Source organism: Scyliorhinus canicula, chromosome 3 (genome assembly GCF_902713615.1).
Source record: "Scyliorhinus canicula chromosome 3, sScyCan1.1, whole genome shotgun sequence".
Lineage (NCBI taxonomy): Eukaryota > Metazoa > Chordata > Chondrichthyes > Carcharhiniformes > Scyliorhinidae > Scyliorhinus > Scyliorhinus canicula.
In genome coordinates, this window is record NC_052148.1 from 254,791,637 (window position 1) to 254,808,604 (window position 16,968).

The following is a 16,968-nucleotide window of genomic DNA, read 5'->3' on the forward strand; positions in this document are numbered from 1 at the left end:
TAAATACTGCCCCGATCTCTTGACCCTCCTCAGACTCTTCAACGTGCCTCCGGACCCGCCCCAATGTACTTCTTAGGAGGTCCTCAAGCCCACCCCCCACTCCCCACACCCCACCTCATAAAGACAGGGCACTCCCGGGTCTGATCCCTGGCATGAGCAACCTGACACCTGGACACCTTGGCACTCCCAGCCTGGCACCCTGCTAGCCTGGAAGTGCCACCTGGCATCATGGCAGTGCCCAGGTGCTAGCAGGAGTGTCAGAGTACCACCTTCTCCAGAGCCCGGCCACCAGGTGGCCAGGGAGACTCCCCCAGGTGCTGTTACACCTGGTCCACATTAACTGAGCCTAGTGGCTCACTTGAATATGTAAATCTGGATCTCGCCCAGATCATGACGTCTCACGAGGCATTCCGAGCATCACATATCTCACGAGATTTAATGGCTTGTCGCGCCACCAAGTCAGCCGCGATGAGGCCGATCAATCGGACCTCTAATCACTCCTGCCTTCCACCCTATCACAGACCTTCCTTTTTATTCATTCTTCCCCTTCTCCCCTTTCCCCTGCCCCCATTCTTGTCTAAAACCTGAAACACTTACGTTTAAGCACTGGCACAAGGTAGCACAGTGGCCAGCACTGTTGCTTCACAGCGCCAGTGACCCGGTTTCGATTCCCGGCTTGGGTCACTGTCTGTGCGGAGTCTGCATGTTCTCCCCGTGTCTGTGTAGGTTTCCTCCGCGTGCGCCGGTTGCCTCCCACAAGTCCCGAAAGACATGTTTGTTAGGTGAATTGGACGTTCTGAATTCTCCCTCAGTGTACCCAAACAGGCGCCGGAGTGTGGCGACTAGGGGCTTTTCACAGTAACTTCATTGCAGTGTTAATGTAAGCCTACTTGTGACACTAATAAAGATTATTATTTTAATAAAAGGGTACGGAACTGAAATGCTAACTCTGTCTAACTCTTTACAGATGCTGCCTGATGTATGAGTATTTCCAGCATTTTCCGTTTATGTCTAAGAAGAAAAAGGACATTGTTGTTTTATGCCTTCCCCGTTTATTGAACTGCCTGTAGCACTAGTCTGCACATCTGATGACACAAGTCATATTCCTGGCAGGTTTCCTGACACAGATGTGTGCCCAGTTATACTTTGACCAAGTTGTTTTGGGGGTTTTCCTGTAACATTCTGGTTGTTTTTCTCAGCTGCCTTTTTGACTGCTTGTTCCAACGGTTCCTATTATCAGGATTCTTGAAAAATAAGTTGAAAAAGATTGATTTGACATACAGCAACGTTATCTCAGAGCTAAGCACCTCCTACCGTACCAGCTGGAGATGAGAAATGAATGTAAGAAATCATCAAAGAAACAGATTGAAAGGGGATTTATTTAAAGGTATATTCCGACAGAATAACTATTTTTGGAAAGGATAAAAGTCATCACAGGAGAAGGTTGGATTAGTATAACATAAAAATTAATTGCTCAGACTTTTAGACAGATCGTGAAACAAACATTTCCCATAAAGGCATGGCAAATGACAGAAATTCTTGGACAAAAGAAATAAGTATGACTAAGGGGCTGATTGCTTGAGGTTTAAAATGTAACCAGTCTGGTTTTCTATATGTGACTGTGCCATAAGGTTGCCTCTCAAGGAAGACATCTTAAGGTCAGTTCAATAAAGACCTCTTACAGAAGCAGACACTGAATAAAACTGCTGTCCTTGTACTTGATACTAAGTGCACAGAAGTGGATAAAATAGATTTCCGAACCCTGGAAACGGAGCAAAGAAGAAAAAATCTGCAAAAAAAGGAAAGGAAAAACAAAAAGCACACACATGCTGCAAGTGAAATTACTGGCTGCAGCAAAAAAAGACAAAGGAAACACAGACTCTGCAAGTAAATTACTGAGTAAGTAAAGAACGGCAGCAGTAAATTTTCCAATCCCATCTCCAGTCTAATTGAAAAATGATGCATGGCAAAAAGGGCAGTTTCCCCCCCTTACAATGGCAAAACTGAGGTTGCAACAGACTTAGCCACAGGCCTGAATCAATAAAAATAGCCTCACTTCTAACACTGCTGGGGAGGGACTGCTACAAAGTGTACAACACCCTAAATATCACAGATAAGCAAATGAAAAAAAAAAACAACAGAGATTTTGAAAGTCTTGAATCCACATTTTGAGCCCCAGTGAATGTTACAAATAAATGAGATGTATTCAACACTAGAGTTCAGAGTGAAAACAAGACCATTAAATGGTTTGTCATGTCACGAATTGAACTAGAGGATTCATATGAATTTGGATAGATAAAAGATGCTCTGATTAAAGATAGATTGGTCTTAGGTGTAAGAGATACCTCGGTGAGAGCAAGCCGACAGAAAGATGTAAAATTGATGCTAAAGAAAGCGATGTGTCGAAATACAGATGTTATGAAACCTCAATTGGAGCATATGTATGTCCAAGCAGACCAGGAGATACATTATGCTGAGAGCCAGTCCAAGCTGAAAAAGCTGAGCAATTACTGACAAAGGCCAGGATGTAAATACTGCGTAGCACAGGACACACAGGAAAAGAAGAATTTTCCGGCATGGGGAAGCAATATTTTAACCGCAAGAATCAAAATCATTTTGCACATGAGGATTTGATCAGAAAAAAGCAAAATAAGCCTATACAGATGGTCACTGGAGAGATATCAGCAGATGAATCTGGTGAAGAACTGTACATGATACAACAGGTTGGTTCAGTCAAGTCTAAAGGCGACAAATGATTTGTGACTGTTACAATGATGACCAAAGAGGGAGAGTATCAAGTGAACAAGAAGTGTCAGGTAGACACTGGTGAGTAAGGCAACATAATGACCTTCACAGATCTGTGTGAAGTGGCTCAGTATGGTGACCTGAAAATGAAGCCCTGGAAAGTAACTTGAGACTATGTGATGGCGCAAGTCTCATACCCAGAGGATGAATTAGTCTGACAACTCAAAGCAATGACAAAAAGGAAGACGTTGAGTTCTAGATTATAGATGGGATGCAACAGCTGCGCATTTCATCTCTGAATGTGCCATCAGAGAAAGAGCAGAAAAAAACCCCAGTGAAAGAGCAGAAAAGGCTTGGGTAGGGTGGCAGATTTCCTTCCCTATGGACATTAGTGAACCTGATGGGTTTCTGTAACAATCAATGATAGGATAGTTTCATGTCACTATTACTGAAACTGGTTTTCAATTCTAGGCTTTATTTGAAAAGATGAAAGAAAAGATATTGGAACATGAGAATAGAGAAGTACCACATGCGATCATTGCAGCCCATTTAGTTGATCCTAAGGTCGATAAAAACATGGTACACTTTTCTAGCTTTCATAGACAAAAAAATGTTTTCTCTGACAGCTCGAAAGAAATTTACTGGACCTTAAGGGGCCATTGTGGTCTATCTGACTGGAAAATCAAGATTAATCAGGTGGTATCAGAGAGATTTGGCGAGATGGTGACTTAGTGATGGTGTCACTAGAATAGTAATCCAGAGGCCTCGGCTAATGCTCTGGGAACATGGGTTCAAATCTGACTATGGCAGCTGGTGAGTGGAAATCTAATGAACTTTGCTGATGCCCAACTGTGGCATCGTAGGTTCTTGCGGCCTTGTTTCCTCAAAGGAAGGCAGCCCTTTTCTCGTGATGGAGCATAAGATTAGCCTAAACAAATTAAAACGGCAGTAGCCAAATTAACAAAGAGCTGAGGCATTAATTGTGTTTGTACCTTGCGCTGGTAGTGATGAGAGTCACTCCAAAGAGGAAAAATGGAAATTAAGTAAGAACTCAAAAAATAAGTTTACAAGAAAAGGCAAAAGCTTCTGAAGTGGAACCAAGATGTTTATTGAAACATTTCGTAACAAATACAGAACGAAGATGGCTGAATTGATATGCAGTTATGTTTCACATAGCTTGAGGAATCCTTGTTGAAATGGCGGATTAATTACAGCAGGTAACAGGGCCATGCCCATTAACACACAAGTAATAATTTCCTTTAAAACCATGGATGAGAACTCAGTCGTTGAAAAGTTCCACCTTGTTCTTTCAGTAAAATAGAAGGTAAAGTTCCTTAAAAATATAAAAGTACAGTTTTCAAAGAAATCTATATAAAGACTATTGGCAGCACCGAAGGCGACAAGCCTATTGTGTAGCTTAAGGGTTAAGTATTGTACCCGGGATACTGAAAGATTAAAATTAGTTCATGTAGCATGAAACAATTTACTATAGTTAATTATCCTTGCTATGGTGCTACCATATTACACCCTGTCTCCATGTTTCATGTGATTTCAACAATCCCACACCCTGCGCTCCACAAATCAAAGACGTTTTGATTATCAAAACTTGGAGATACTGCACATGACAATTTTATACTATAGCCTACCAATGTTACCTTATAAAATTTACAAAAGTCGAAGAAAATGGTACAAAATCCATCATTTGCAATTCAGTTAGTTATGCAGTACCTTCACCTAACCCTAAAAGTTCAACGCAAGGATTTCTCGGTGCGGGCTTGATGGGTGATAGCGTTTGGAGTCAGTCAGGGTTTAGTTTTCTTCCTTTTGAGCACCATCTTTCTTCCTACCTGAACAAAAAAATGACAGCCAACCAATAAAACAGCATTGTGAAGAGACAAGCAGCTCAAATGAAATTCGCAGACAATGTTAAAGATGTAACTTAGTGGTTCAACCTTGACGGACTATCTCTCAAATGGTTTCGCTCTGATGCAGCACTTCACTCAAGGTGTAAGGATAGCTTCGTAATACAGTTTGTTTGAAAAATGCAGGGCGCCTTAAGGGACACTAAATTTAGCTTCATAAGCAAATCACCCCACCAAATATAGAAGTGATAAGTTTGAATGGTAAATTTGAGTCATAAAATTTCGTCCACTAATTGGGGCATAGTATTATGGGATTTTTCTGACCTTAATTTAGTCGTACTCAAGGTGCTGATGGGATGCACAAACTTGCCGACAACACTAAACCCTCTTTTAGCAAAAAAGTGTGAAAATCTTTCTCTTTTAACGTTGAGTTGCCAATAAAATAATTTTCTCACACATCACAGATTTCAAAGTTGTGTTCTCGTCCAATTACAGACTGAAATAAACGTTCTTCCATCTTCACTAGAGGAGAAAAGTCACCATGTCCAGGGGTGAGGTCCAGTTTTACTCAAATCAGCTTTAAATGGCATTAATAGCTGAAGGGCCAGAGTGGCGCAGAGATTGGCACCTTGGTTTCAATCTCAGCCATATTTCCTTCATAAAGTAATGTGAGTTCTAAGAGCAGGTCAGGTCTAAAATAAGAAGCTTGTAAAGGAAAATATAAAAATCGGGTGTTTTGGGGTTCATTCTGTGAGCAAAGATCGACTCCTTCAGTGGCCAGGGGGTTATTATAGCAACTTGTAAGAACACTCCTCCGAAGCATCGCTGCTGTGATTTGGGTTATGTTTAATAAGTAAAAGGTTAAAACACAGAAAGAAACAAAAAAGGTAGTTTCTATACCAATATGTGCTAGGCAAATCAGTGGAGGACAGCAACAGCTGATTTTAAGGCCGTTTAAAAGAAGCTATAGCATTTCCCAGTGAAACTATTTAATGCTCAGAGGGGCTTTGATTGGCTCAGAGCGAGACTTCAGCTCCCACCTGAGGAGGAAGTCCAGTCTCCAAGAGCTGCTGGCCAATGAAATGATTGGTAGCTCTCTGCCCCAGTGGTGCCATGGGGTGGTGGTGGCCAGTGCTGGGATTACAGGCAGATCCAGTGGGAATCTTTGTTGGGGCCAGATGGGGACATATATTTGAGGGGATTTGTAGCGAAACCACCTAGGGTGAAGGAGAGTGTCAGCAAGGTTGTATAGACGGGGGTGGAGGGTAAACCTTGGGCGGCAAGACCTTGGGGGTAAGACTTCTAATGGGCTGAGGGGGGTGGGGGTAAAGGAGGGACTTCTCCCCCTCTCTGATCAATAGCACAAGGGTCGAGACATGGTGATTTTCAAAGTTGGTTCCGGTCGGCCTATCCTGCCAGACCTACAATTGGGGTGGGATCGGGTGGGTAGGCATCAGGAACGGCGCCCAAATCATTCCTCCCAATTTTAAACCCCTACCTCCTGGCAACCCGCTCGCAAAAAAACCCAGAATTCAGCCCAATGTGTAAGAATGAAGAAGAGGGAGAAAGAGAGGGAAGCATGAATGGCAGAGAAAGGTGGTAGAGAAGAGAAAGAGAAAAAGGAGCGAAAACAACAGAGAGAAAAATAGAACTAGAGGAGGAGAATTCAAGATTTAGAAGCGAAGGAGGAGAAAGTGACACGCAAAGCAAATAAGAAAGGGGAGTGAAGGAAAAAGACGGAAGAAAGTAAGGAATGTGAATTTTCCTGGACATCCCAAAATAATTAGCGCTTTAAGTAAATGATATCCATCTTTATTTATGCAGGCCTTTGGATTTATTTTATTTATTTATTTTTATAAATTTAGAGTACCCAATTATTTTTTTCCAATTAAGGGGTAATGTAGTGTGGCCAATCCACCTAGCCTGCACATCTTCGGATTGTGGGGGCGAAACCCATGCAAACACGGGGAGAATGTGCAAACTCCACACGGACAGTGACCCAGAGCCGGGATTGAACCTGGGACCTCACGCCGTGAGGCAGCAGTGCTAACCACTGTGCCACCGTGCTGCCCGGATTTATAATGGTACATGACACCGATAAACCTACACCCGGAAACAGTTAATTTCTTCTGTTGGTTTGGGACAGTGTTAAAATGGTATGTATCTTATTGTCTGCCCATAAAGAGGGTAGCAGGGTCACTTGAGGCCTCAGTGGTTGTCCCTATCCTTTAGTGGGTCGTCCCAGGTCCCTGTAAGAATCAGAACTCTGAGCCACAAGCTATTCCCAGTGGCAGAACCGGGGAATATTTAGTGCTGACGTCACAAATGCTAGAACCTTGAGGGACAATGATTGTTTATAGGTGGAGGATCCATTGGGGTAGAAGACTTGTGTTTCCTTTAAGCACACATGTGGAAGGCAACATGAAAGTCCTTTCTGATTCCCTGCTCATATTGCTCCTGCAGAATCCACAATCCAGGCACATTGATGGAGTCCATGGTGTGCCTCACAGATTCCTGGCAGTATAGTTGAGAATTTAATGAAGGGTACTTAAAAATTAAATTGAGCAATGCCTGCTGGCTGGAAGTAACTTCCTTCTCGAAATGCAAATCTGTAATTTTGTCCTCTGATGGAATCCCAAAGGTAAACTCAGTGGCATAGTGCCCGATTACTTCCCTGCCAGATCCCAGTAGATTTCTTGTGGTCAGAGGAGTGAAATTCTACGACCTAGGAGATTACCGCTCATTTATGTTGGTTCCCAGTTGTTAATCATACCTTTAGCCCGAGGAGCTTTTTCTGTGACCTTGATTGTACCTTCAGTCTGAACCTCTCCAAGGATATTGCTGGCATGACACTGATAGACACCTTCATCCTCCTTTGTCAGTGGTTTAATCTGGAAGAGGTTTGAAGAAAAAGTTTTGGAATATATTTACGTGCAGAAACAAAAATGGAGTTAGAGTAAAGGTGCATGGATTTACAAGTAATCTGAAAACTATCATCTAATATAAACCTAAGGTTCAACAGCCAGAGTATTGGCAATGATCAGTGGGAACCTTGGATATTTTTTTCCATCATAAGATTATTTCTGGTAAGTAAAATACATCTAAGCTCATCCTCATCCACCTTGACGTCCTCTCATTGTAGCATCCTACTGTATCCTAAATGAGAAGTTTATCCACAGAGTGAAGTACTCTCGCGCTTTCTAGTATGATGTTAAAAGGAGCGGCTGGATTCTATAGTACCCCAGCCGCGTGTTTCCCGTCACCGGGTTATTTACTGGCAATGGGATTCTGTCTTCCCTTGCCAATGAGATTTTCCATTGAAGCCATCCCATGTCGCCGGGAACCCACGGGCAGGGTTGCACTGCCAGCGGGAAAAGAAAATCCCAATGGCCGGAGAAGTCTAGCCCATGTCTAGAGAAAGCTGCATGAAGAGGTTTCAGAATGGGGCAGTTATAGCCAGGCGCTATCACAGGGGGCAAATGCAGGATTTGGAGAACATTGAACTTGAAACCCTAAAGTAGTGATCATTTCAGACTTTGGGGTCTGAATTGTTAAACTAGTCATCTCTGCCTGTCATTCTGTGCATGCTTTTGTTGTCTGTCCAGTTTCCAAGGCAAAAAATTCCTACTGTTTCAGAGAAAGCAGCAAACTTATACTGTACGTGTTGTAAGTGAAGAATTGCATAAGAACTGCAATGTGTGCATGCGAGTTTGCGTGTGTTGAGTGAGAATCTTCCAGAATGTTCGGTGCTATTTATCATTGCTTGCAACATCAGTCATGCACAAAAATCCTATTTGTAGGACGTTGTTGTCTAACTAAGTGGGATGGAGGGAGGAGGAAGGACCCCGGACAATATCTCCAAGCAGGCAGGAAGGCTGAAGATTCCAAGAATAGCTAAAATGAATTTAAGCTACTTTCTTCTTATATAAAAATTAGGATGTACTTTGAAGAAAAATGTTTCTCCTATGTCTTTAATCGAGGACTCTAAATTCATTGCATCCTAACATTCTGTACAAAATACCTGGAGTGCATCTTTTGATGTAACATCTCCTGCCTGCTAGACTTTCTCTCATAGATAAAGGTTAATACCATGCTCCTGGGCTCTGAGCAGAGAGCACTTATCTTTGGGAGCTCTGATCCATGCTCCTACTAATTCTGTCTTGCTTGGGGATTGTGATTTACTGTAAGGCACTTTCCAGGATGGATGGGAGGATGTATCTCACTGGGAATGCTGTTGTGCATTGATTCTTCGGTATAACTTTGCCAAGTTCCACCAGATCCAGTGTGATCTTGTTTCAGTTCTCCCTGTCTCTTTTCAGTGCTAAGTCACCTAATCTCAGCTGTTGTAAAACATATTTCTTACCAAAACCCATCCTGTGCTTTCATGCTTGGATGGCCCACCACGAACCTGAACCGCGACATTCACTCGGTCTCCAGGCAACTCCTCCAGGAGCTTTATTCCCTTGGGGGACTCAGTGACCTGCTCTCAGCAAATAAATAAACAATAAATTAAAATGATAAACAAGACCAGTATATGAATAATGAACTAATACCGTACAGCGCAACGCAGTGACATTTGCAACAATGTATGGACAAAGAGATGTATATGATCCAAAATATTGGTCAATGTTTCACAACAGACAATGCTACTCAGCACCCAACTCAGAGATCTTACAAATTTACAATGTACAAAATGATATAATTTATGACTAATAATAAATATTATGTTGTAGAATTCTCTAAGGTACACTTGTGCTGGTCTCTCATCAGCAGTTTGAATGTTAGGGATAAACAAGAAGTGGCAAAATCATTGCTCGCATTTCCAGTCATGTCTGGTGTCAACAGTGGCTCAGTTGGTAGCACTCTTGCCTCTGAAGCAGAAGGTTATAGGTTTATAGTTTGACTCCAGGGCCTAAGCTTAAAACTCTAGGCTGACACTCCCAAGGTGGAGTCAGCCACATATGCATAATGAGGCTTGTTTGACAGCTCATAAATCCATTCGCTTGTTGCCCCAGAAATCCATTGACCCCAGGGAGAACATTACTTGATTGACAGCTCTGGCTCTCTGATCTGAGCTGTCAATTTCACAATGTTCATTTACACAAGGTGAAGAGGTTTCAAGTGCTTACAGTTTCATCTATTGAAGCTTCAAACGTTCTGGATTATTTATACTTTTATTGAGCTGTGGTAAAAAATTAGTTTCTTTTGAGAAAGTTGCAAGTTATCAATGAACAAATGTGTTTGTAAAGTGTTTTGATTTTACTTAGGCTGTAACTACAGGTTTAATCAGTCCCACACAGTGTTTAGTGGGTGAATGGGCATGGAAATGCCACAGCTTAGCATGGGGGGTATGAGGAGCCATGGGGATTGTTTGGGGGAGTCAGACTTTGTCATGGATGGCATGAGGGGGTCACAGGGTGTTGTTGTGGGGCATACCTTGGCATGGGAGGCCTGAGGAGGATCATTTGCACTTACCCTTCAAAAGATCCCCTCATGTAAACTATGGGTCATGACACCTCTGAGGTGCCGAGAACCATGGCGCTTTGAAAACCTGGCCTGTATCCGTGAAATTGAAGAGGAGTTGGACATGCCTAACTCCACAATGGAGCCGGCCAGGTTAAGAGTGCTTGCGGCTTGAACCAGCCTCCATCCTTAAAAGGCACTCTTGAAAATGAGGAACCCTGGGAATGGGGGTTTGGAATTCCAGAATCAGGACCCACTCTCCATTTCGTAAGGGCTCCTAAGCCATCCCAACTCGGCGGAAACCCAGCCCCAAGACTCAATTCTTGGCGATGCTAAAGAGATAAGTGGTGACGGTTTCACAACTTAAGTGCATTATATGCTGGAATAAACAAATACATTAACTTATGGGCCTAAATTAGGTTAGATTTATAAATTTGTGGATGACGCCAAGGTTGGTGGATTGGCAGATAGTGTAGAGGAATGTCAGTGGATATAGCAGGACATACATAGGTTGAAGACTTGGGCAGGGAAATGGCAAATGGAGTTAATCTGCACAAATGTGAGGTAATGCATTTTGGTAGGTCTAACATCGAGGGGAAATATACCATAAATGGCAAAACCCTTAGGAATATAGAAAGTCAGAGAGATCTGGGAATGCAGGTCCACAGATCTTTTAAAGTGGTAACACAAGTGGACAAAGTAGTCAAGAAAGCATTCGGAATGCTTGCCTTCATTGAACGGGGCATCGAGTATAAAAACTGGCAAGTCATGCTCCAGTTGTATACAACCTTGGTAAGGCCGCACTTGGAATATTGTGCACAATTCTGGTTGCCACACTACCAGAAGGATGTGGAGGCTTTGGAGAGGATGCAGAGGAGGTTTACCAGGATGTTGTCTGGTCTGGAGGATGTTAGCTATGCGGAGAGGCTGAATAGACTCTGACTGTTTTCATTAGGAAGACGGAGGTTGAGGGGTGACCTGATAGAGGTCTACGAGGTTATGAGGGGCATGGATAGAGTGGATGGGCAGGCACTCGTTCTTACGGTGGAGGGGTTAGTCACCAGGGGACATAGGTTGAAGGTCCTTGGGGCAAAGTTTAGAGGCGATGTGCGAAGCAGTTGTTTTACACAGAGGGTGATGAGTGTCTGGAACGCGCTGCCAGGGGAGGTTGTGGAAGCAGATACATTAACGGCGTTCAAAAGGCATCTCGACAAATACATGGATAGGATGGGTATAGAGGGATACGGCACTAGGAAGTGCTGAGGGTTTTGGCCAAGGGTGGTATCATGACCGGTATAGGCTTGGAGGGCCGAAGGGCCTGTTACTGTGCTATATTGGTCTTTGTTCTTTAAATCTACAAAAGACAGTTGTTTTCAGTGAAATAAAAGTTCTGCAAATCAGATTATTGTTTTAGTCTGCCTCTTCCATGTGAATGGATGCACTAAATAAAGAGTCAGATATTAGGCAAAGTGTTAACTGAATCGTATCCTACCTTCCTCCATGTGACAATGGGAGTCGGAACAGCTTTCACCTCACAGGCCAGATAGACTTGAGCACCAGTCACATTCTGGACTGACGTTGGCGTGAGTACGATTACTGGAGCTGTAAAGAGTAAATCATTGAAATATTCGCATTTCAGAAAAAGGAATGATTTTACTCTGACATTACCCCTACGCTTGCAGTGGCCTGAAATTCAATTCTGTATTTTAGTAACTTGTTCTTAGCTCCTTTTTCCCAGAGTGAAATAAAACAATGGTTTGCTCCCTCTGCTGGATGATTTAGATTTTCTTTGTGGGTGCAACTCTTCTTTACTCTATCACTCTAGGTTTGCTCTATTTACTCTAGGTTTGTGAGAAATTAGAATTATCCCCCTCTAGAAGGCTGTGGGATGTTGGGCCAACTGAAATTATCAAGACTTGAGATGGATAGATTTTTGTTAGGCAAGAGTATCCAGGCACCCGGGTCAAAGATATGTAAAATAGGGTTGAGATATTTTCGACCACTGGTTGAATGCAGCTTGGTGGGAGCTGACTGGCCCGTGCTGTTCCTACGTTCCCTTCTGGTGTTCTTCCAGTGGGCATGCAGTCTACCCCCACCACAGCTGATTATTTCCATGTGCTAACATTTAACATAATAAAAAACACACAGCTGCCCAACTTCTGTTTTCAGTGAGAAAAGGATCTTGGTGTTGCTAGCTAAGCCAGAATTTATTACCCACCCTTAATTTCCCTTAAGAAGGCGGTAGTGAGCTGCCTTCCTGAGTCACTGCTGTGTAGATACACCCACTGTGCTGTTAGGGAGGGAGTTACAGCAACAGTGAAGGAACGACAATGTATTTCCAAGTTAGGACGGTGCGTTACTTGGAGAGCAACTTTCAGGTTCCCATCCAGCTGCCGCCCCCGTCCTTCTAGATGGCAATGGTTGTGAGTTTGGCAGGTGCTGTCGAAGGAACTTTGCTAGGTCCCTGCAGTGCATCTTGTAGATGGGACACACTGCTGCCAATGTGCATTAGTGGTGGATGTGTGAATGTTTACGGTGGCGGATGGGGTTCCAATCAATCCTGCTGCTTTGCCTGGGATTGTGTCAAGTTTCTGGAGTTTGACAGAATCATCTGGGATATTCATGAAGTAAGGTAGAGCCTTAATTGCAAAGGTGGGCCCCTCTGTCCCCTTTTTCTGTGAACAAGATCAATGTCAATCAATTTCTGAGTGTGTTCGGAATGCTTGTCAGAATAGGCTGCACTTAACATTCTAATATTAGATGACATTAATATTGATTGAACACTCTGAATTTCAGAATCAATTGTTTGTTTTTCCGATTTGAACAAATATGTTTGAGTTCTGGTTTTGGCACTTTGTTCCCCCAATTACCTTAGAATTGGAGGGAATGTAACAGAAATCCACAAAGAAAGTGCAGTGCATCATTGCGATTCTTAAAAATTAGCACACAAGAAGATTCCGTTCCTGAGTTTTTGAACAGTATTAATAACATTGATTATTAAGCTGCAGAGTTGATCCAGAATATGTTCAACACAATAGCTCAGCCCTGACCCTTGTTGAGCCTTATTCATTCAGGGTTGGGTTTCAGTTCTGCATTCGGCACGGTGGCACAGTGGTTAGCACTGCTGCCTCACAGCTCCAGGGACCCGGGTTCAATTCCGGCCTTGGGTGACTGTCCATATGGAGTTTGCACTTGCGTGGGTTTCCTCCGGGTGCTCCGGTTTCCATCCGCAGTCCAAATATGTGCAGGTTAGGTGGATTGGCCATGCTAAATTGTCCCTCAGTGTCCAAAAGGTTAGGTTGGGCTACAGGGATGGGGTAGAGGCGTGGGCTTAAGTAGAGTAAGTAGAGTGATCTTTCCAAGGGCTGATGCAGACTCGATGGGCCGATTAGCCTCCTTCTGTACTGTAAATTTTATGATTCTATATGAAGTGCTTGTGGGAGACAATTAGAAGGACTGGAAGTTCTGCTGAGGTAACTTTTGAGTACACATCCTAAACAATTTATTGGCTGAGAAACAGATGTCCTGAGGATGTAAATGACACTATATAAATTCAGCTTTCTTTCACTCTTTAATTCTAAGGATTGACTTGAACTCCAAGATGGAGGTTGAGGTGGTGGCAATCTGTCCAGCCCCTCACAGTGAGAAGCCTGGGATGTCATTCCTGTGCCCAAACCTGATGGAAGCACCGGCACATAGACTGCCAGGAGCCCAGAGGAACAGGTTCCGCTACTTGGATATTTGATGAGAAGGGGTATCAAGGGCATACTGTTGTGGGGAGGGAGGTCATAGATTTCCTTATGAGGGTGCAGGCATCTCTGTCCTAACTCCTCTTGTCCCAAAGGCTTCCCTTCACATGCCTCTGATTAAAATTGCTGTCAGCTCCCAGTGATCCACACACTGAAGAAGGACCCACAGTTCCCTGATGGGTGTCCTTCTTGCTTGCTCAAAAGAACAATTTCAGATGGCAAACCACAGATAGGTAGTGGAATCGATATGTGCCACATCAGCCATTTTTAACTGCCTCCTACTAAAGCAGGGTTAAAATTCTTCATATGCATTTCAGGAAACTAGAATTGAAATTGCTACCCATACCAAACTTTTGATTGTGAGTGTACAACCTTTGCATTTGTTCTTTGTTCTTTGTTCTAATCAGGAGTTTGTTTCTCAGACACAAGACCACATTAAATCACAAGCAATATTGGAATCAGGACAAGGTCGGCTTGCAGCTGCTTCCAAGTACACTTAAGCATCTGATTAAGCCCCATAATTTCACAGCCCTTTCTAACTCTGCAGCAGAAGGCTGAAAAACAGGATATCCTATAAGGGGGAAGAGGGTAAAGACAGGTGGCTGGGCTTTCCATCCTGAGAAATCCGGAATACTCTCCCGATGGATGGAGAATTGGGCGTTGTGGCAAAATCGGGATTGGCATGGGGAACCGACCCAAAAGCGACGCCTCGATCTCCCACTGGCAGCGTGAGCAGGGTCCACGCTGCACGCCAGTGGGAGCATGTAAATAAATATAAGTGGGTCGTAATGACCCATTTGCATCTATTTGGCGAACCTGGCACTCTATGCTGCACCCTCCCGTGATTCTACGGTGCCCGTGGTTGGGAATCACGTGGGCACGGTTCCCTTGTGGTCTCTATAACTGTGGGCCGGATGTGGTGGCCCATCTGTGGACCAACGGTTTCCCCCTTGGCCCACGGCGAGGTCTACCATGTCAGAGAAACAACCAGCGAGGCCCAAACACCCCTGCACCGCACATCGGTACGGCTACCCACCCCCGCCCCTCGCCGCACTGCACCCCCTGCACCATACCACACCACACAGCACAGCAACTCCCAAACCACCGATTGCCTGGGTGCATCTGCATAAATTTGCATGGCTGTGGAACACTGAATTGCATTCCGCTTTATTGGTGCAATTCAGCTCCTGCAGGAGAACATAGCGCGTGATTCGCTGTTCCCGACGCCGATTTCTGATGCCAAAATCGGGCACTGCGTCAGTTTGACGCCGGTTTTGTATCCTTTGCCCCCTCCTGGAGCCGTGCTGCTGGCTGGGGGGGGGGGGGGGGGGATGTTCGCAAGGTCTGGGGGGCCTGGTGGGGAGTGGTTAGGGGGTGGCCAGGGGGACCCTATCTGGCAGGTCACATCCGCGCACGGTCGGCGCCATGTTTTACGGCGTAATTGCTGCAGGTTGCCGCCGTGTGCATGCGCAGCCACGGACCCGGCGATTCTTCAGCCGGTTTTATCATGGGAGTTGGGAGTTTTACACGGTGTGGCTGCTAGCCCCTCACCGGTCGCAGGATTGGCGAGGGGTCGGCGCCGATTCTTCGGACGTAAAATGCCACAGGTCCTCCGTACTTAGTCTCAAAAATGTTGAATCCAGCCCATAGTTCCCCAAAGGGAGAATCCACCCCAGGGTATCTCTTCACGAGGACTTCCACATCAGAGCGCATATGCCCAGGAGTGGGGCCTCCCTATGCTTGGAGTTCTTGTGTCACCGTCCCCAAGAAGGAAGTGTGCTGGCCCTTTAAAAGTCAATGTATATGTTTAAAAATGCAGCTTGAACAATGGGTGTGGCTCGAACCCGTTACCTCAATACTGCCTGCTTACAGCATTCTTAAAGTAAGTTCAGCACAAAGAGATTGCAGACTGCAGAAACAGCACTGAAATCCTGCCGAGCAAAGGCAATCCAGGCAGTTACTGCTGCAAATTGGAAGTTAGAACCAACTGAAAAGGCTTTTTGATTCGAAATCCAAAGAGAATTCTTGCTCAGCACGTAGCTGGGCTGAAATGTAGGTGGTAGAGTTAACCATCTCATAAAGCAGTGCCTAATGAGGTCTTTATGAAAGCTGCTCCAATAACGACACTGTTGGAGCCTATTGCGAAGTCCCCAGTAAATCAATCTTCTTTATTAATGAAGTAGCAGAGTGCTGTTCAAGGAGGCGGTTGCACGCTTGCCAAATATCCTCTCATTATGAGAGAACCTCGGGTGCCTGGAGGGAACCTGGGCCTCCATGGACGACACATAGATTTTGTTCAGACATCTGTTATGTTTCACAGTGATCAATGAAGACCCATCTGCTCGGGAATATTCCATCAGCAAAATTATGAATAGGGCAAAATCAGAGGCAATGCCCTTTAAGGGAGTGTGCAAGAACTGAAACTGCTCTTTGTATTAAAAAAAAATCCCTGAAACAGCCTTTGATTAGCAATAGGAATACAGATGCATAAAAAGCGATTGAACTTCTAAGGAGCCAGAGATTATTTCAATAACCATTTTGTCTTAAAGGTAAACATCAGCCATTGGATATTCGCCAGTGATCACAGACATCTGCCTGGGATGCTCATTAACCGATTGCTTGCTTATGAGCATTTTCACTCGCTCCTTAAAGCTTCTATTCCAATTGAGAGATCTTTTGCTCATAGTGTAAGGCAAAACATTGAGAAGAGTTGACCAAAATGAGCGGCAAAAGTCCTAACTCAGCCTCCCAAAAACACTAAAAAGGTGCAGCGTACAGGAAATGAAATGGCCCGGCCTCCTATTGAACTCTCCACCCCATTGATGGGCTGCTGGCTGCGTCTCTGATCACCACTAATGTAGGTGCGGCAATTATTTGGTCTGGATATTTGGAGAAATAGGGTGCACATCCTAGGGGTGCACATCTCCAAAATTCTGTCCTGGTCCACCCACGTCGACACTACCATCAAGAAAGCACAACAGCGCCTATACTTCCTCAGGAAACTAAGGAAATTCGGCATGTCCACATTAACCCTTACCAACTTTTACGGATGCACCATAGAAAGCATCCTATCGGGCTGCATCACAGCCTGGTATGGCAACTGCTCGGCCCAGGACTGCAAGGAACTTCAGAGAGTCGTGAACACAGCC

At 44.4% G+C, this 16,968-nt stretch overlaps 1 protein-coding gene across 1 annotated transcript in view; it reads right to left on the bottom strand.

The window, feature by feature from the left end:
* Positions 1-3,829: 3,829 nt before the first annotated feature.
* LOC119963456 (insulin-like growth factor-binding protein-like 1) overlaps positions 3,830-16,968 on the bottom strand; it is a 57,247-nt gene continuing 44,108 nt past the window's right edge. The window contains exons 2-5 of the mRNA XM_038792612.1: positions 11,563-11,672; positions 8,971-9,087; positions 7,381-7,498; positions 3,830-4,592 (exon numbers count right to left, since the gene is read on the bottom strand). Of these exons, the coding sequence (XP_038648540.1) occupies positions 4,555-4,592; positions 7,381-7,498; positions 8,971-9,087; positions 11,563-11,672 (383 nt within the window). The 3' untranslated portion in view covers positions 3,830-4,554. The remainder of the gene's footprint in view (positions 4,593-7,380; positions 7,499-8,970; positions 9,088-11,562; positions 11,673-16,968) is intronic.